We start from the raw sequence: 21,840 nt of genomic DNA, 5'->3' as shown, positions 1-21,840 counted from the left end.
TTCATTAGTCATTTCTCTTATCCACTATTCAAATACACTTTACTAAATTACAATATTTTCATTCATTTTCACACATTTATTATATATATATATACACACAAATCAGTTTTCCTCGCCCCCATCATACAGCTGTACCCCATTTATCATCCACCATTAATTTACATTAAAAGGGAATCTCCACTTTTAATCACCAGGTCAAAAATTCTGGGGAAAAAAAAATATTTTTTGTTATGTTTGGATCTTTGTTAAAGAACTAAGAATCTTAAATTCAAAATAGAAAACATATTGGGTAAATGTTGCTGCCACTAGAGGGAGCTCACTGCATACTGTGATAGTATAATAATCAAACTATATGCAACAGTGTATGCAATTGCAGAGAATTTGGAGCTCCGAAAACAAATTTAGAAACATATATTAATAACCAAACTAAATTTAGATGCTAGAAATTGTTAAAAGTTTGATAAAAAATTTTTTTCCTTGTTCCACAGAAAGCTGGATGACAACAAGATTGGCTTTGATGACCCCCGACAAGCAATACCCAACTAGTTATGACCCAGGAGAGCAGCAGAGGATTTGTCACAGAACGACTAGCTATATTTGACATTCAGGTGTCCAGGAAAGATGGGTGAAGAGTAAGGAGCTGTGATTGCAACAGTACTTGCCATGGTTTTCCAAAAGTCATAACAAGATACAGCAACTCAAGGATATACTGTATATGTACTGCCACAATGATTTGGATATTACAACAAGTAGTAAGGGACTACGTAGAAGAGTAAACTTTTCATCAGGTTTGGTTTATTTATACAGGTAAAGGGCACAGTGGAGGCTGTCATTTTGTATGTCATCCCATATACATGTACTTAAAGGGGAACTAAAGGTCCCCTGTCCCTAGAAAAGGACCTCATTAACAGATTGAATGGGTACAATACCCAGCATCCCCAGAGATCAGCTATTCTTTGCTACTAATACACAGCAAATGGAACAGGAATCAGACAGTGCCATACTCTGTGTAGTGGTCAGACCAGGGTACTGCAGGTCACCTCTAATTCATTTGAATGGGCACTAAGCTGCAGGGACTCTGTTCACAGAGATTGAAACAGGAAGCAGACGACTGAACAGATGGTCTGTGGGGGTGCTAAGTGTTGTACTTTGCACCCATCTGATTTTGGATTACCTACATTTAGGAGGCCCTTTCGCCACTTCCACAAACTCCAACTCTTGAATCCTTAAAAAGTTGGTGCGTTAAAAAAATTTTTCCCTAGCCCCAGCAAGCCATCAGATCTGTTTTCATCACCTAATATGCAAATTAGTTTTTTTTTACTCTCAGGTGGGTTGTGCCTTGCTGTTAGCTCAATTCCAGGACCGCCCATGTGACACTGGAGAACCTAACTGGCGTCTTCAGTACTGAAAATAATGGCACGGGATGTACGGTAATGGTGGAAACTTGTGGAGGTGATGAAAGATCCTCAAAGTCCTTTTATCTTGCTATGCTTGGAGCATAGTCATGACTTGCCTCATAGTCTGTATAAATAAATACTCAAGGTTCTCAAGTTAGCAAGATCCATCATATCACTTCACACCGCCGTGATTATTTTGGCCCATAAAACAACCTCCTACCTCCACTGTGAATGAGCCCTGATTGCACCAAAATCCAGACAGCATAGCACATTGCAATATATAGGGATTTGATCAGATGATCTATTTGCTCTAATTACAGAACACAGATATAGAACATAGACAGATGCACTGACATTTGGCCATACAAGAAAAAAAAGAAAAAAAAGCTGAAAAAATTACATATATGTTATGCCTACAGACATAGTAGCATCAAATACGAGATCCATTCATACATAAAGGCAATTTATATACCCTCATCTACTCAGAGAGGGTTAATCACAGTCACATGATCAATATTTTGCCCCAGGCATTGGGGTTTATTCAGGATCAGGAAAGGGATGAGGACGAGCAAGGGAATAGAAGGAATCTATGTAGGGATGACACCGGTGGCCAAAAGGATGATGAGCAGGACGATGATCCCGACAATGACGCAAATTATAGCGATCATCTTCGCGTTCTTCCACCAATATTTCCTGGCGACTTTCTGTGAAGTGGTCTTGAAGTGTTCAGACTGTGAAGGATAATAATAGAGTTATGGCACAATACTGCAGATTATTTGCTTATTTGAGCATGGTACATGTGATGACAGGGCATTCTCGTGATCGGTGAGGGTCAAGTTGGTATAACCCCTTTAAATGACATCTACTACCAGGATGAAGGATTGTAAACCAAGCACACTGACATACTGGTGGGTGCCGCCTCTGGCATGGTCTTCTCTTTTAGCTTCTTATGTAACAGTTTAAAAAAAATGCAAATAAATGTTAATGGGGCCTGGAGCCCCTCAGGCTCATTTGCATAATTCTAAAGCCCTCTTTTTTTACTTAAAACCAAGGGCATAAGAAGTTTAAAGAGGAGCAGATCCTGTCAGCGGAGACACGCACCAGTATGTCAGTGTTCTTGGTTTACAATCCTTGATCTTGGTGATCATACCCGGATAGGTGTCATGTACTTACACTGGCCTCTAGGTCCTCCGTCTTATTTCTCAAGTGGTCCAAATTCTCGCCTCGAGCTAGGATTCGCTCAACATTTTGGGACATAATATTCTTCACACCTTCCACCTCACTCTGCAGGTCCCTCACACGATCCGGGGCCGGTTGGGCTGAAGGCCCCGCTGTCTCCTGATAATACAAAATAATAATAGAAATATTAAAATACAGAACCTGCAAGATAGTTCCTTAGGCATAAAACTGGAGCTCTTAAGCCTCAATGCCTAACTCTGGTTTGGGGTACAAGGAGGGAACAAGGATGCAGTTTATTGCAAGGCTCCGGGCCTAAAAGAGAAGGGGCTCTCATATACCGCAAAAGCCAGAAGGCTGCATGGGATCAATTGCTTTGATCACTGTAGATCCATAGTCAGGCATTATTTTTCAGTCTCTTTAACAAGGCGGAAAGTGTGCTGTCATGCAAAGCCAATGGATAAGCAAATATATGTAAAATGAATCAGGCCAGAAATCACACAATACATGCGAGGAAGGGGGGACAAGACAGAAAATGAAGGCCTAAATATGTGGAGACCCCTTCTGTGAAAGCAAACTTACACCTAATATTTTTCTGCGTGATAGATTTCTGATTCTCATTTGTCTCACGGCTGGAGGCTGGAGACTAGCTGCTATTATGTCTCCCATATACTGCACATAGCGATGAGAAGATCCTCGTATGTGACCGGATCAGGAATATCAGCCAACAAACTAGTCCAAAGTCAGCTCAACCCACCCAGAAGTTAATTTGGTTGTCTGTCTTTTTCACAGAACAGGGTGAAGTACCCAGCCCCCATTTGGACATGGCCATAAAGTTCAGTTTCCTCTGTTATTACTCCGGGAAATATGTAACTATCATTCCTCTACTGTGTCCCTGCGCAGCCAGACACTGGCAGTATTGTTTGGACACGGTCACACTTTATAGGGACACATCCCACACTTTGAGCAGCCAATTGTCAATGTTCTCAGATAACAGAAGAACGGAACAATGCAGAGTTTAAAAAAAAATTCACAATGCAATAACTTGGCTCCACAGGGGTCTATCTGGTGCCCGTTCCAGAAGTTCTTATATCCTTGAAGAAAGGTGAAGGGTTGGGCCTACACTTGGACGCCATTCAGAAGGTAAAACAGAACAGTCTTTCTTTAGCTTCAAAGTCAAGTCCATGTAATTAAGCAGAAAAATTCTTCATTCTTCAAAAGATTTTAGCTTATACACAAGCTCTTTATTCCACACAAACATTCAGAAGCTTCATGTACTGTACAAGATCTGGAGTCCCAAGCACGCCAGCAATGCGCCCCAGCAGCCAAGGAATCAGGATCTACGAGGCCCTGCATACTGTGGTTTGTTGGAATGACAATACTTCTCCAAAGCTGGACCTTGATGGGCCCCAAATACAAAATTTTATACCAGTCCCACACCAACTACAATGTATTGTCTTTAGCACTGGTAGAGAGATCTTATGTGCCGCCCATGAAAGTGCACCCTTTTTCCCCTCTTAAAGGACTTCTCCCACCAGGATAAGGGATTGTAAACCAAGCACACATACATAAAGGTGTGTGCCCCCTCTGGCAGGATCTGATTTTTTTTTAGCTTCATAAGCTCTTATTTTTACAAAAAATTATGCAAATGAGCTTGAGGGGCTGCAGTTGCAATAGATGTAAATGGAGCCTGGAGCCCCTTACGCTCATTTGCATAATTTTATGAACTTTTTAAAAATAAAAACAGGGGCTTAAGAAGCTAAGATAATTAAGTGGATCCTACCAGAGGGGTTACACACCAGTATGTAAATGTGCTTGGTTTACAATCCTTCATCCTGGTGGTAGATTTCCTTTAAGCTTCAACTCTGCCTCCAAAGCCAAAACCTTCACAAGCAGATTTGCTGAAAAAGCTCAAAATCACTACGACACAAGACATTCTATACAATATATGGCCATAAAGGAACACTCCTTTTAAATAATGAGTACATTCAGGGCAAATCGATGCTTAAAACCCCTCATTCAGGAGCTCAAAGGAAGCAGGAAGCCTTGGACCCTGAATTAAGGACTATGTGTCCACATGTTTTTGGCCATATAAGGTTCCTCCAGGTATGTTGTGAGCTCAGATCCATCTTATTCCAATCTTATACATGTTTACAGCATTGAAGTGCGCAAATGTGGATTTGGGAGTCCAAAATATGACAAAACGTGTTGATGCCGTCTATTGTTACGAGGTTACTTAATTAGTCTTACTATTGACACAGATAATTGTTAACGCAGTCCTCCTAAAATTGACTTTGGAGCTCTGACTACAGTATGTAGTCAGTGAGGGATGGGCAGATAAATTTTATTAACTTGTACATAAATAAGCACTAGCAAAAAGCTGAGAACATAGCACATTGGGGGTTATGGGTAGATGATTTTTTTTTTTTTTTAAGATTAAGCTTACCTTCTTACCTTCTTACCATATAAAGACATAATATACCTAATATAACATAATATGCCTAATGCAGCTACCAGTAATTTTACCTGTGCCTTCCATAGCTACAGTTCTTCCAAATAGCAATACACTGTAGGATCAGTGGTGACCTGTACACAGCCAGTAGACACTGCCAGTATCGGATATACTGGCAGAACCAGTTCTATGACTAGTAACGTCATCCAAATGTTGTAATGTCACCTGAGCAGCATACCGGCCACAGCGTTATACTATAGATCTACTCAGGCCTCTTCTTCAGACCGCTGCCCAAAGCAATTGGTGCAGCTCAGGCAGTTTTTAGGAAAGTGTACAGTATTCTAGACAATATTGTATGACTTTACAAGTCCCAGTTGACCAGAACAGGCAGCCTTAGGATTATGCTACAATACAATACAAAGCAATGATGGAGGACAAAGCATGCTCAGGAGATATGATTGGGCCTTTAAATCAGCAGGGACAGCACCAGATGTTCCCATAGAAATGGCTTGCATTAGTAAATTCCCGAGGGCACATTATGGGGGATCCCTGCAGCTTTCATCTAGAGATGGGCCTCTTTGTAGGATTGTTAGGAGGAGTATAAGCCGCTTACCATCAATCACATGTGTAGAACAGCTGCAGCAATAGGCAATGAGAAACATCTTAAGAAAGCACTTGATGTTGGGATATTTAAAGGGGTTGTCCACTTTCAGTAAATAATTGATATTGTTAGTGTATTGAAAAGATACACAATTTTCCAATATACTTTCTACACAATTTTCCAATATACTTTCTATATCAATTACTCTTGTTTTTATAGATCTCTGCTTGCTTTTCTTCTATAAAAAGCTTCAATGTTTACTTCCATTGGATAGAAACCTGTCTACGGTCGTGTGATAGACACGTAGGTGCACGGGACATTATTAACACAGAGAGTATTCAGAGCCGTGCGATACTAATGGCTCCTGCACCTGCGTGTCCATCACATGACAATGGACAGATTTCTATTCACTGGAAGTAAATATAGAGAATGACAGCAAGCAGAAAGTATATTGTCAATTATATAACAAATCTTAACACTTATCTGCTGAAAGTGGAGAACCCTTTTAACTAATAGGGTGGGTCGCATTAGTGAGTTGTATAGGAGGGGTCCCAGGGGACCATTATATAGTGGGTGGAGGTTATAATGTGGAGTTAGGGGTGGGACGACGGGCATCGGCACTACATTTTTATCCCTCTTTCCCAGTCCTGAAAGTTGGTACCCATACTTAGCCCTATGCATTTGAGACCCCAAAATAATTATACGTCCTTCCAGGGCTGATTGTAGGCTTTTTGCTGCCCGAGGCGAAATTTGAAAATGCCGTCCCTAAAAGTAACCGCAATCTGCCGCCTGAATCACGGACTTCACCCAGCCTCATGGCAGATGCAGCCCTGCGTCCTTCATGTTGTGAAGTCACTGCTGACAGTAACCACAGCAAACCAAGTTCCCATTCCACGATTTGCAAAGTTTGTATAGTTACTATGCTTGGAATTATGTTTGGAAGGAGGTCACTCTCACAACTTACCAGCATAGGAGGTTATATTTTACATTTGATGCTTTGCTTATTGCCTTTTACAAGCAGAGGCTGCACAGCATGTGAATATGATCTGCAAAAATTTCTATTAATCTATGAGTTTCAAGTCTCTCGGATCTCAGATTGCCTATTAATTTCTCCCTTGAGGTAACTGAATCAGTGTGGGAATAGTCAGACATATGTGTTAATCCATAGCACAGCATCCTAGCATTGCTACTATCTGCACATTGTAAGGTGTTGTAGTCCGTGCTGTGTTGCTGCACAATTCTGAGGAGTGGAACTTGTTCTGTCTGGACAAACAATATCTATAAACTCCAGAAAAAATTTGTGCCAAGAGTCACTACCGACATTAACTTTACTAAACTTTACAATAGTCTTCCGGAAGTCATAACCTATGAACAGATCATCACTCTACAGGACAACATACCCCTATAAGAATGTGTAGGAAGGATAGCAACAACAAAACCAAATCTAAAAACGTATATGCAAATCTAACACCAGTTGTCAGTTTTGGGAAATGTAAGATTTGACTTTTCTTACCGGGTTATTTTCTCTTAAAGTGAGAAGTGTTCTGTCAAGATGTATTCCCCAAGGCCATGTTCATACTTAAAGCGAACCTGTCACTAGGAATGTCACTTTTAGCTGGTGACAGGTTCCAATAGCCTATGCTATGCTGATTTTAATATTGCCTTTGCCAGTATTCTGAATCATTTCAGTACTTTATAAAACTTTATTTCACATTATCTCCCTGCTAGCAGCGTATGGCAAGTCTCACAGAGAAGGGTAGCTGCAGCCTGTGTCTCCTCATTCCATCCCCTGCCTTCTCAATGCACATGACAGGAAGTTAGGAGGGGGGAGGGAGTTGGATGAGTGTGGAGGAGACTGACAAAGGCACAGCCCCCTCCCCTGGGGACTCACCACATGCTGCTGGCAGGGAGCCAGGCAATGTGAAATAAACTGATATAAGGTAGTGAAATGTTTCGTCATGCTGACAAAAGCATTTGGAAAATCAGCATAGAACAGGCTATTGGAACCTGTCCCCAGCAACAAATTACATTCCTTGTGACAGGTAGGCTTTAAGGACAGATGGCTTTATACCCTATGCCAGTGATGGCTAACCTATGGCACTGGTGCCAGAGGTGGCACTCAGAGCCCTTTCTGTGGGCACTCAGGCCATCACCAGAGATGACTCCAGATATCTTCCTGCAGTCCCAGGACTTGCTGTGCACAGAGCTATTTTAAAGTGACAGCTGTACCTGGGACTATTTTCTGCTTTATTGGTGTCCTCAGGTGCTGGTATCAATGAAAACTGTGACAGAGAAGGGAGTATAAATCACAAATTAAATTTCTGTGTTGGCACTTTGCAATAAATAAGCGGGCCTTTGTTGTAGTTTGGGCACTCGGTCTCTAAAAGGTTTGCCATCACTGCCCTATGCCAACTACGACTGGGGTAACATAAAAAAAAAAAAAATCACTGGAATCGGTGTAATACACCTTGGTTTTAGTGCGGGACCTTGCTCACAAGGATGACAAGTGCATAGGTTGAATTTTCCTTTTTTCAATATTTTTCCCTTCGTTAGTTCCTGTGGTTGGGCAAGTGATCGAGATACAATTCATATTCATTTTCTTCTGTCTACATAGTATGCAAAAGGCTTCCTCCCCAAATAAGAGACCAGGAAGTGGAGGTTGGTAGAAGACTCCAGTAGCTATGGAACGGGAGGGAAATCAGTCAGGTATTACTTATTATATGTCATTTATTTTTCCTCATCTATTTTAAGTTTTTTGTAAAATCATTTACACACATATCATATAAACAGTATATATTACTGTATTTGTGTGCAAGGCAATGACATTCCTGTGTCATTCCTTTGTATAGACCTCAAGGATGGATATATAGTTACAGTAAAATAATCTGTGAGCTGAGGTGTAATTACACCCAAGGAAGGAAAACAGCAGAATAAATATCGGGCCTCCTGTATAAGTAATCTTAAAGATTGAGGAGGGAACCTAATTTTAAGGGACTTGAACATAAACGTATAGGACATTATATTGCTGAATCTCCCATACACAGTACATACACAAAACATCATTCAACCGTGTGTGCTGGTTATGTAATGGCACGTAACCACGACGATACGGTACGGTAGCATATTCCCTAGATAAGGCCCATTGGTCTAATACATTTGTTTAGGTTCAGTTGTATCATGCTGGCTCCATTACCCGTGTTGATCTGGTGAACATGAACGTGTGGAGACTCACGATGGCGTCATGTAAAAACTTTATGAATATCTATATCTGCTCATGCATGTGGCGGCATTGTAGTTCCTGAAAACTCTGATTAGAATTGTGCCTTAAAGGGAACCTGTCAGCAGGATCCCTTTTACTGGCTCCCCCATGTGCAAATAGCGAATGGTGTGCACATTGGCAAAATGTTTTTATAATAAAACTGGCTTTTTCTGATAAAAAGAAAAGTTAGATGAAAGTTTCTCTTTCTCTGTGCAGAGCAGGGTCCCATGGGAGGGGCAAGCAAGAAGCGGTCCCCGCCCACTCTCAGGAAACCGCTCTGTCATGCATCTATCTCCCTCCTATTTGAAATAGACACAGAACGGAGCGGTTTATTGAGGAAGGGGGGGAGAATCAATCCTCACTGGCCACTCCCATGGGACCCTGGTCTGTGGAGGAGAAAGGTAAACTTTCATCTAACTTTTGGAAAAAGTCAATTTTATTATAAAACACTTTGCCAATGTGCACACTATTCGCTATAAGCACATGGGGGAGCCAGAAAAAGGGCTCCTGATGACAGGTTCCCTTTAAGGGTTTCTTACAGGTGGGAATACTTAATTGAACACCTTTTTATAGGGCTCTATGCTCTAAGGGGAATATACCAACTACATAGCACCTCGTGGCGCACCATATATCATGGGAGGATACAGCCTCATTCTAAAGCCATAGTCCTCAAAAGACATGTGACCTTTGCCAAATTCACCAGGCAACTTTACATCCACTGTGGCACATGGGAACTATGAAGGTTGAAAATAGACAGATAGACTGTGTTCTTATTGGACCAATTACTGAAAAAGTTCTGAAATACTCATCAAAACAGGTGCAAAAAAAAAATAAAATTGATACGAAACGTGATTACAACAATTAAAAGCACATCGACGTGTGCATAAGGTTCAAAAACAGAGGTGGCATGAATATGAAAAGGATATATAAATGGAAACTCAAAAAACACATTTTTTTCTAGAAAAACTGAATAGAAAGTGTGATTTAAAAAAAAAACGTAACTTTTGAAAAAAATAAAAAAAAAAAGTCAGAGTTGCTGCATAGTAGCCAGTAAAGACCCTCAGGAAGAGGATTAAAGGATAGGGCCTGATCAGTGATGTGAGCACACGAAGGGGGGGTCCGAGCTACCTCCAACAGACCCCTCATTGCTCACTGAGATGAGCGGCGCAGGCGGCTGCGCATGTCCGATCTGCTCCATTCATCTCTATGGAGCTGACAGAGATTGCCGAGCGCAGATAGCACATGGACAAATACTATGTTTGAGGGCAGGTAGCCTTATCATGATTTTTTTTTTATTTTTCTCAGCAAGCAGGTTTTTTTTTTTTTTCTTTTTGTAAAGTTATGCATGAAGAAACTTGTTCATTTTGGGATCTAAATGTAAGATCCTCTGATCACCGATGTAGTAACATGGCAAAGTTTAATTAAGTATTATAGCTGGAATGTCCATATATACAGACATGTCTTACAAAACCAGTCACGGGATGCTCCCGATTTCTAAAATATACTGTTTTTTCAAGCTAAACCTCCCCCCCGCCTTTAACGCGGGTCTATGTGTTTTCATTAAAGGGGCTTTCCTGGGGGTGACTTGTAGAACAGAGGGACAAAATGCCTCCCTGAACTTCTCCATACAGAATGCGATGGCCGACATGTAAACTGCCACCAAAGGCTCATATGAGCAGTCAATAAAGACCATGTAGAAAAAAAATATATATAATAAAAATCCAAAAAACGTGTCTATGATGTAGTGTCGTCCAGCCATATCCATAGGATACACTATAGAGTGATAGGGTGCGATCTTGTTTTTAATAAACTTTAATTGTGTTTCATGGCAGTTGAAACCTCTTAAAATTCCCTGTTTATTATAAATAAAGTTAGTTTTAATTATTGCTCACGGCGGGGAGGTTTATTTTCCTTCTGTGGCAGTGACGCAAGTTACAGGTTTAGCTTTCAGAGCAAATTCCAGCATTGAGCGAACAACACAGAGATCGTTTTCTGAGTAAACATTGATTTTGGCCAATTCAGATAAAATAATACTATACAATAATCCTGCAACATGGCAACATGGCCGCTTTACCTCATGTTTTTTGTAATGTGTGTATAAGTGTGGGGGGCAGGAAGAGGTAATTTACCAATACACATCTATTAATAGTTCTGCCCCACTTTCCTGATATGCAAAGTGAATCCTCCTGTCTTTACCTTTTTACCTCATAAAATGGCCGCAGATGAAGGGTCACGTGATCTCCATCCGTCCAAAGTTTCACTTTACTTATGAAGAATCTGGTGCAGAACTATTAATAGATGTATATTGGTAAATTAACCAATATAATGCCCCACACACATTACAAAATACATGAGGTAAAGTGGTCAACCCCTTTAAGGACTGGGACTAGACAAAAAAAAAAAAGGAATACAAAATGTTATTACTCTGATTATGGGCCTGGACAACCTTTAGATGGTCAATTTCAATTGAAGGTTTATCAATAGTTTAGGAGGAGACAACAAGCTAAAGTGGAAAGGGACCCCAAGCATGAATACATTGGGGCCCCAAATTATAGGAACTCCACCGATTTCGGACAAATTTATTGAGATGCAGGTTGAGCATGCGTACTGCCATTTCATTCAAACCTATTAGATAATCAGAAATTGCCAAGCACAGTGCGCAGGTATCTTTTGCACTCTCATAAACAGTAGATGGGAGCAACTGAGTTACCAAAGCAGTGTGCTCAGCAATTTCCTACACTCTTTTAGTATTGAGGGGAGTGGCAGTATGCATGCTCGACCGCACGCTCCATCAATTAGTTAATACTGGACCTCCATTATGATGATCAATGGGGATCCCGGAAGTTAGATCCTGATTGTTACCCCCTATCCAGTGGTACAGACACCACCTTTAACAATTTAATGCTTTACTTTATTTAACGTAATCTGGGTACCTTATTTCCATTTTATTGTTAAGTAATCCCTTTATAAACACTGCGTCCAGTACTTATTAACCAGTATTGTCATAATAATAAATATATATATAAAATATTACACGTAGTATGTATAATATATATATACACACACATAATATATATAAATATATAGTATTGTCTTACTATGTATTTATTTTATCATGTTGCTTAAGGGGGTTGTTGTTGTGCTGCTACCATAGCAATCCAGTACATACTTGTGGTTTGCGCAGGTATGATGCTTACATACCAGGTAACTAGTCTTTCTGGTTCTCGATTTGAAAGTTATTTCTACATTAAAAAAAAATAAAAAATACAAAAATAGTCAGCATAGTCATCCCGCCGCACCATGACATCATTGCTATTCACAGACAGGTGACAGGTGTCATATCTCTTCCATGGCCTGATCACAATAGAGTCACCCGGCTTCACAGAGCAGTGAATGCTATGTACAATAGGCCGCCATCTAGATAAGCCTGCTGCTCCTTTAAGACAGTTACACATTTATCAGCCTTATCAGGCAGGATAAGGAACCTTGTGTCATACATGATGAGAGGGCGAGGGCGAGTAGGACGGAAATAGATAGGGATGGAAATGTCCTTCAAGCCGTGTCTATCTGAGACATCTTCTGGATGATTATTGCACATTCAGGTGTTATCTAAGAGCTTTACAGATCTTCTGTGGGCTTACTAAAAGAGGACCTGTTACCATGTACAAAATTCTACCCCCTTTTTATCCAGTCTACCCTCAATCTATTTGGTAGTCGTTTCCTTAAAATCCAACCACCGGATCGAAAGATATGGCCCCTGGAAGTTTAAATGTAAATTAGCTCAAAAATAGCCAAGGGGGTGGTAACCTTGTATTTTCATTTAGCACTAGAAGAAACACCCTTTAGATAAAATAAAAGGTTTCCACCCCCTTGCCTAGTATTCACACACACACACTTCTGAGAGAAATCAACACCAACTTGAGAAGAATGAAATGAGGAATCACATTAAAAATGAAGGATTTAGGCTCACAAATCGCCACCATCTGTTTTTGAGGACTGTGACAAACTCACAATGAGTCATTGGGGTGGGGAAGAGTCTTGCTAGGATGTACCCTCCTGGTGGAATTGATATCAGATAGGGCAGGTAGATAGTCACAAATATGGATGAAAGACAAGGAACCGCGGCCCTCACAGATGAGGGCTGTTTGGCAGCAGCTGAAGGTAGTTTATGGTTATATACTTGTCTTATGGAGTATTGTACACTACAGGTTACTGTGACTCTTCTCCGCCCTTGTGACTCCTTTGTATGCAGCGTTCAAAGTTCTTTACTCCCGTTTCGCTGATAGGGAACGTCTTAGCCCTTTTTGCAGTGATAACATTGTGGCTGTCCTCAGCGTTCACCTACTACCGGTATATATAAAGTGGTAGGTCATCCTATGACTAACACACCGTACCTCTCTTTAGTCACTGGTAATTGACAGCTACATTACATACTGTGTCATTGCACACAGCACATGCCATTATATGCGTCAATGTTTTTCCAAAAATATCCATCCGTGTGAGGTCATGGGATGTAAACAGCATGTAGATGGGTATTTTAACAGTAACACTGACATCTAAGCATATGATATAGCATATAGTATTAGTGTCCAGGCCTAAGGCCACCTGTGCACAAACTGGTGTCAAAGTGATTTATTGGTAGACCCATGAGTACAGATGAGCAGACCGATAATCGGACGTCTGACCAGGACATATTGCCTGGTCACCCTCTGGCCAATTATAGCTATGGCTAGTTGCATAAATTTGCCGGATTGGCTGTGCGGCTGATAATCTGGCGATATATCCGGGTCAGGCGGCCAAACATAAACGCCAAATCCAACCATTGGTCCTTCTCATCTCTACCTATGATTATCAAAACCCAAGGCTGTGTCCAAGAGGCACTAGAAAAATTTTGTGTCCACCCCCTCATTGTGGTGAAAGGGTTTCCAATGGTGCAGCAGATTTGCGAGTCTTCGCCCCTATTGCTTCACACCCTGAAGATAGGGCTGGGTTACAAGGAAATTTTAACTACTGAATGACAGCTGCAGTCCATGACATTGCAAACAATGTGTTTCTATAGAGGGCAGTGGTAACTGGTACCTTCCAGAACTAGGGATGCCAAGGTAGGGATTAAATAAAAAAAAACAAACAAAAACATTTGGACAGGAAGTATTGATAATCTCATGACGACTGGGACCAATGACATGACCAAGAACGGCAGCATCATTGCTCTTGCTCATGTGACCACAGCATTCTGGTTCTGCCAGGACTGTAAATACAAGGACCGAGCTACTAGAAAAAGAGATAGAAAAGTTTATTTTCTTGTTATACCACAACCCGTCTTTTTAATGTTGCTCCTTGATGCCCAGACCTAAAATTCTAAATATATACCCGAGACCCAGGTGTATTGAAATCATATTCATTGTGGCATATTTAATAGGAGTACTGTATATACTATACAAGTATTCGATTTCACATTTAAATCCACAATTTAATAAAAAAAACTTTTATTAACTCACGGCGGGAATAGAAAACCAAAAATAACAGTACCGTATTTTCCAGACTAAGGCGCACCAAAAATCCTTTGGTGCGCCTTATTTATGAACCATATTCACAAACAGCTGCCTTGAGCTGTGCACATGTCTGCCACCTGCTGGTCATTCATTCTTATAATCAGGTGTGCCTTATAAATGAACCTAGATGTTTTATTATGCATTTATTGATGGTGCGCCTTATAATCCGAAAAATACGGTACACTAGATCTGTTACATATCAATTATGATAACTTTTTTTTTTGAGGCTTCATCGGAAAATTATAACAGAGACTCAGGGTGAATTGAGCCTTTCATCAACAGATACCTTGTAAGACTCCTTTCATACGAATGTATGTGGTCCATTGCTGTGCCAGATCAGAGCCACCATACAAGTCAATGGTACCCGGTGACAATGTGGTGAGCACACAGTGTCTCACTGCATCGTGACCTGAAAATAGGACATGTTCTATATTTTGCAATATTACGGCGACAGCCACTTGGTTTTTAATGGAGCGGGGAGGAGTGAGGAGCACTTACCCTTCCTCGTTCCTGCACATAGTTGTATGCTCACCCGAGCTATGGCATACATACATGTGCAAGACGACTTACATACTATAGCTGCATAAAATTATGACTAGGTGACAACTTCTCTGAATACCCCTAACTGTTTCAGTATCAGCAAGCAAAGATCTTGTAAATAGTTAAAGAACCGAAGTAGAAAATTTTAGAAATTTTCGTCATACACGCCTTCACAACACTTTTAAGCAACTGAGAGTATCAGTTGGGTACAACTTCCTGCAAACTGTAAAAAGGAGGAGTGGGTGTCCGGTCATTAAAGAACTAGCTGCCACGGTGAATAAACTTATAGGGCATCTGCAAAGAATCCGGTTCTGCCGCTGCCATCTTACTATAAGATTGTTCTGTCATTGCCATGAACTTTAGGCATTATAAATTATTTGGCAAGGCACCCAAGTGTGCATTATCTCAAGTATGTGGCAAGTAGACCATAATCCCCCCTGAAGCTCCCTGGCACAAGTGGAGCTACACCCTCCATAGTTGCTCTCAAGCGTAGGTCCTTATTGCACAAGGAATGTGTGGGTAATACAGTCATGTAGATCAAATGCAAAATATGTCAGTAAGTTGTATATTACCAAATACATTCCAATGTGTTTTGCTTGTGGCAAGGATACATGGAAACTATATAAATGTGTGTATATCCTTATAACAGAAGGAGACAGCATATATGTATAATATATATGTGTACAGTATAAGGCTACATTCACATGGACTTATGAAAACGGCCGTATCCGTACCGTACCGTTCTTTTATGGATAACATACGGCCACATTCATTTCAATGGACAATACGTCTGACCATTTATATTGCCGTTGTTAACTCCGTTCCATACCGTACCGTATACTGGCCGTATAAAAATATAGAGCATGTCCTATTTTCTCCCGTATTTCAGTTCCGTATGCCCTAGAAGTCTATGAGGACGTATAAAATACGGGTTACATACGTGGTCCATACGGATGAAAAAGGTCACGTATATACGGCCCGTAAATACGGGACTGGAGAAATCATACGGTCATGTGAATGTAGCCTAATACCACACTTGACTCCATTTACAAATATAACACAAATAGCCACACACTGAGGTAAAGAGCTGTGCGGTTTTGCTCGCTGCATTATTACTAGTGTCTTCACAATTTCTCTCTATATACTTTCACACATATATGAATTCCTGATGGTGGACCATTGGACTAAAGTGTACAGGGTGTTCAAAAGATTAAGCTGGAGGAGAGAAAGCTTGGGCATGTTAAATTTTGCACCCCCAATCCTGTTGATCATTGTCTGGCAACAGCTCACTCCCCTCCTAAGTGTTACATGTAGTTGCTGGGCCCCAATTCAAAATCTGGACCCAACTTTATTGTTTTGTTTATAGTATTGGTCCCTTTGCACACATTTTTATTTTTGGAACGTGTGCTAGCCATCCCTCAATTCTAGAGGAGGTCCTTTTCAGCCCATGGTTGTGGCTTTGGCAATCCTTTTCTACCATCATCGGTACATGCTTTGACCTTATACAAAGATGACACACGGCGTGTAAACTACATTTGTGTGCAGTAGGCCTAAGGTGTAGAGAACATTTTATGGGCCTTCTAAGGTTCAGAGCCCACCCACGCTCATCTGGGAGTTATGGAGCGTTCACTGTCATGTTAACCAGTATTCACATGTGTACTCGCCCTGCTCTGGGTCAAGTGTTGTGTCAGTCTCCTCACACAGTCGGCACAGGCAATTTTGACCCCACCATCAGAGATGAAAAATGGAAGACTGCCGCAAGGCTGGAATTGGAATTCCAAGCAGGTTCCTTTTTTCTGGGTAATGCCTGTCCTGTTTTTTTTTTTTTTTTTCCAGGACTCATGGAAAACGTCCCCATGTATTTCAATGGATTACATACATGTCTCTTTCCAGATCCCAGTCTGCCCCAACAAAAAAACCCCAAAAAACTCAGAGCAGGTCCTATTCCTGTTTGTGGCTCTGGCTGATCTCATATGCCGATGACACATAGCCTGTGGGTGCTTTGTTTGCGGCCAGTGAATAGCACTCAGTCGTGTGCAGGTAGGGCTCAACTGGGTTTTCATACTAAGCGTTTCGTTTATACCAAGCTGTAAATCCGCTGAAAATCTGCAGCAAACACACAATTTGGGACAAAACCACAACCAATGACACCATGTTTAAACCTTAGGCTGGAGTTTATGTTGCAACATCTTATTAGCTGAAGCCAGAACTGGATCTAGCATCAAGAAGGGAACCTGCCACCACATATCTACCTATAAAGGTAGATCGGGTGGTAGGTGCATCTATAGGATGTAAGGACTGTATCTTATGCTAACTTTTATTACTCAAATATGTCAATTTTTTGAAGCTGCTACTGGGGCATGGAGTAGCCGGAGCTGAGGCTACAAGGTGAGGCTACTCCACGCCCCAATACCCTCCTACCAAAAATCTTCATAGCTGCGCGCCCCCATCCGAGAATCCTGCTGTCCGCACATGCGCAGTGGCTTCGGGCCTGCTATTCTGCACATGAGCAGATGGCAGGATTCTCAGACGAGGGTGCGCAGCTACGAGGAGCTGTGCGCCAAAGATTTTTGGTAAGAGGAACAAAGAGGCTACTGGATCGTGGAGTAGCCGAGCCGTGTAGCCTCAGCTCCGGCTACTCCACACCCCAGTGGCCGCTTAAGAAAATGTACATATTTGAGTAATAAAAGTTAGCAAAAGATACAGGGGGTGTGAGAATTAGCCCTTTATAGGTAGATATGTGGTGGTAGGTTCACTTTAAAGCCTTCCAATGGCTTTGGTTAAAAAAAAAAAAAAAAAAAACACTTAAAGAATATTCTGTTCCTTAAATGCCCTTAGATGTGTCTCCAGATTTACAAATGTTTCACAATGGTAAACTCCAGGAGATTTTGTACTTAAAAATCCCCTACTAGAGACATTTACATATATGCAGGAACATGGATCAGTGCTTGGAGGCTCAAGGTAATAGAAGTGTTTTCTAGGCCTTAATACCCAGGGGATTATCTCATACAATGGTGGTGACATCTTGGCCGCTCTTGCTCATTAAATAAATAGGTTCTTAAGTAATAATCACTTTGTTCATGGGAGCAGCGAAAGGACAGTGAAAGAGGAAGCAGATAAGAGAGGGACGCCAGGTAAACACTGGGAAATTCCTTGTTTTTAGAATAGCAATTACCCATTTCTCATTGTTCTCAGAATATGTAATTTACATCTAGATAGTTTGTTCCTGTGAGATCTCAGAGGGCCAAAAATGCACATTTAATTTAAAAACTATTAGGATTTTTCCATGGTGTTGTACCGCTGCCACATTTTCCAATGGCGCACGTGGCGTTTTGAACCCGTTTTTAGACCTTTTTTAGTCATGCATTTTCAGATGCTAAAAAAAACACATGCGTTTTTAACGATCTGAAAACGCACGACTAAAAACGGGTTCAAAATGCCATGTGTGCCACCACCGTTAGGCCGCTTTCATACATCCAGATAATGGAGGCAAATCCGGGTCTGTCAGTGTGACTAATAACCTGAACTAAAATAGTTATAGATCTGTATAATACTGTTAGTTCAGGTCATAAGGACCATCAAGCTAAAATTACACTACAAGAAAAATAGTCAGGGTGCTTTTTACCACACTGGGCAATGCTTGTAGTTTTTGAAATTATATCCATTACTCACCAGTAAACAAGCACTTTTGCGTTTGTGTGGACCAGAGATACGGGCCCATTTATACAGAAAAATTCACCTCTCAAGTGAGTGGGCCATGTTTCTCTGCACATAGATCCACAAAATAACCTTTTCTATATGGGCCATAGTGCTAGGCCTCGTGCACACAAACATATAGACTAGGACCCTTTCAGAATTTATGTTTCTTTGGTTAGCACACATCCCATTTACTTCTATGGTCTCATACACAAAGTGGTGGTTTCCACAGTCCAACGTACAAACCGACTGCCCTAGACACAAAGCACAAAAATAGGTCCTATTCCTGTCCATGTTTTCAGCCGGGCAGACCATTACTACATTACTACTGTGAGCAGACTTCACAATCTGAGGGAACTATTCAAGACACAGGTATCCAATAAGCACCAGACATTACGGTAAAAAGACATTGGTTTGAGGCCTTCTTGGATATAGCGACCAATCCAGACGATGTGGTCAAGGGACCCCACCACTTTATATGATTTGTAATGCTTCCATCAAATGGAATATAATGGGAGTTCTGCACCATTTCCACAGCTAGGAACATGGAGGCCCAAGACGTAAACCAACTGTCCGATTATTATTATTTCTAAGGCTACATTCATACGAACGTATGGGGGCCGTATACACGTCCCCCACAGACGGCAATGGGCGCACAGCGCCGTACGGGGTCTGTATAAGTGCGGCACCGTGATGTAGCCGGGAGGAAGATAGGACGTGTCCTATCTTTCCACGTAATATATAACTATGGAGACGGGCGGAGGTGAGCAGCCTAAGGCTACATTCACGTCCCCCATACGGTCGTGTATGTATGGCCGCAAGCTTGGCATAGACGGCAATGGCTGCGCAGAGTGATACGGCGCCACACATGTGTGGAACCGTCCCACTCCATGCATGGGTAAAAGATAGGACATATCATATCTTTCCTCATGTGTACAGCCTGTACGCTGTGCATTTCTATGGAGAGAGGAGCATTCCGGAATTGTGTGGATCCAGCCTGAGGGTGATGGCACACGTGGCGTTTTGAACCCATTTTTAAGCAGTTCGTTACAAAACGCATCAGTTTTGGACCAGTTTTAATTGGTCAAATTTGTCAAAAACTGATAGTTTTCAAAAAACGCATGCAATTTTTAAAAAGGGCAAAAAACGGATTCAAAACGCCACGTGTGCCATCACCCTAATACTAATGCGTCTTGCTATATAACCAGGTCTTTATAGGATTAAGGCCCTGCATATTATTTACCTCACATTCAGGTTAAACGATCCATTCAGAGAGAAATGCATCTAAATCTAACAGCACAACATGTTACCAAATACCCTGACACTTCCGGTAGCAGATTAACTCTCAGGGGGAACAAAAGATTTGTTGTTACGGCTTCTGAAGGTGACGTCACACGATTGTACAAGACTTCTGGATGCCAAATCTACCTGTGTAGCAATACTATAGACCTTTACTTCACCATTAGTATTCAGCTCCAGGAAGCTGGTGACAACTTTTATATAAACTGTGATAAAGCCTGAAGGTAGTTATAAGACGTCATGTTAGGTCTTCTGTATTCTGGTTAACATTCACTTTTTAAGGAGGAGATGTGATTATTCTTCTCCTCGCTTTGCTTCTTCAGAGCTGATATCTGCTCCTTTGTGACAGGTACTTTGCATATATATAGCATATAGGACCTTTGAGCTAAGATTTCAACTAAGAAACAACTAAAACTGTCAATTGGTAACTAATGTATTGCAAAGGAAACTAACGTGTGTGTTAGCGTATAACTAAAAAGAATAGAATCGTAGTTGCTTCTTGGAAAACCTGAGAAGAACCAGGATGATCACCTGTAGGAGCTTTCCCATGAACAGAGACAGATGAACCTGTTCTATATATATATATATATATATATATATATATATATATATATATATATATATATATATATATATAATATAATGTAATGTAATGTAATGTAATAAACGTGTCTGGCTATGAAGGGGTGGCGGGTCACTGCTTGCTGTATGTGTCACTGTCAAATAACCTGACGTCATTGAAAGCACACACCTAATCTGTGTCCTGGAAAGTCTACAGAGCCTCAGCTGCCACATAATGGAGGATTAACTCCATCACTGCCAGGCTGAGGGGGCCTATTATATACAGACAAAAGAGGGGAGGTAATGGCGGTGACATATGACGCTCTCAATAGAAAGATATTACTTCTGTGGAGGAATCTCATTGTTACGTGAAATACAAAAGCAGCTGTGTCCCTAACAACACAGCATACAGCCTGCTCCTGGCAATATACACAATCCGCCGGCGAAACTGAGATCTGAAGTCAATAGACAAAGTCCAACAGTGGTTCATGGTGTCTCATTATGGCTCCTGACTATGCTACTGCTACTACCCCTGAGCAAACTTGTATGTGGAACTACAAGTCCCAACACACCAACTCTTTTAGTTTCACCACATTTGGCCTTTTTTAAGAAGGTTCCTCTAACTTCATTCGTAATCAAGATCTAGTACCACATACGTGACCACGTTACAGACTATTACTGATTCTTGTAGAACTACAACCCTAATAAGACACAGGTTTCATATCAAGTAGCAGGAGCCCAAAACTGGCTTCAGATTTCATCCTGATCGGATCCTTGTTAGACCAGAAGATCTTGAGGTCTGTATTTCCTTATTGCAATCCCTAAAGTTAGCTTCTCCTCTAGATTTTAAAGGGACTACAGGTATCAGCTCGGCAGACCCTATAAAGTTCAGGACAGGCTCACATTACACTGAACTTTACACTAAGTTTTGGAAACTCCCACTTAAAGTCCCACACAGAGTTTTGACTGTAAACTCACAAATGTCCTTGTTCTAGACACTGCTGCCCCCTTACTCCTTCAGCCCCCCAGTCTAAACCCAGCACTTACCGGCCTCCTTTCCATGACTCTTCCTCTCTTTAGCAGTGTCTGTGAATTGGTAGCAGTCTCTTCCTGTTGTGTGTGAGTTATGAAACTAGCCCTTCCTGTTCTGCACTTGTCTTGCCTCCTCCCTCCTTCCTAGGAGGAGTTGGTGTTAGGAGCTCACCTTCCTTCAGGTACAGCTTCAAGGAGCATTCCACATCAGCAGCGGCCCCTGTAGTCACAGGAATGTAGTCATGCAATGTCTCAAAAATATTATCTTATGCATG

The 21,840-nt window shown here is 41.3% G+C and overlaps 1 protein-coding gene across 1 annotated transcript; it reads right to left on the bottom strand.

The window, feature by feature from the left end:
- Positions 1-775: 775 nt before the first annotated feature.
- On the bottom strand, positions 776-21,736 carry VAMP8 (vesicle associated membrane protein 8). The gene is made up of 3 exons (XM_072148978.1): positions 21,581-21,736; positions 2,571-2,735; positions 776-2,128 (listed from the first exon to the last, which is right to left on the bottom strand). Exons 1-3 carry the CDS (start codon positions 21,593-21,595, stop codon positions 1,985-1,987), a joined length of 324 nt encoding a protein of 107 aa, XP_072005079.1. The 5' UTR covers positions 21,596-21,736; the 3' UTR covers positions 776-1,984.
- Positions 21,737-21,840: the final 104 nt, after the last annotated feature.

Source organism: Engystomops pustulosus, chromosome 4, assembly GCF_040894005.1.
Source record: "Engystomops pustulosus chromosome 4, aEngPut4.maternal, whole genome shotgun sequence".
Taxonomy (NCBI): domain Eukaryota; kingdom Metazoa; phylum Chordata; class Amphibia; order Anura; family Leptodactylidae; genus Engystomops; species Engystomops pustulosus.
This window is presented reverse-complemented; position numbering and strand designations above follow the sequence as displayed.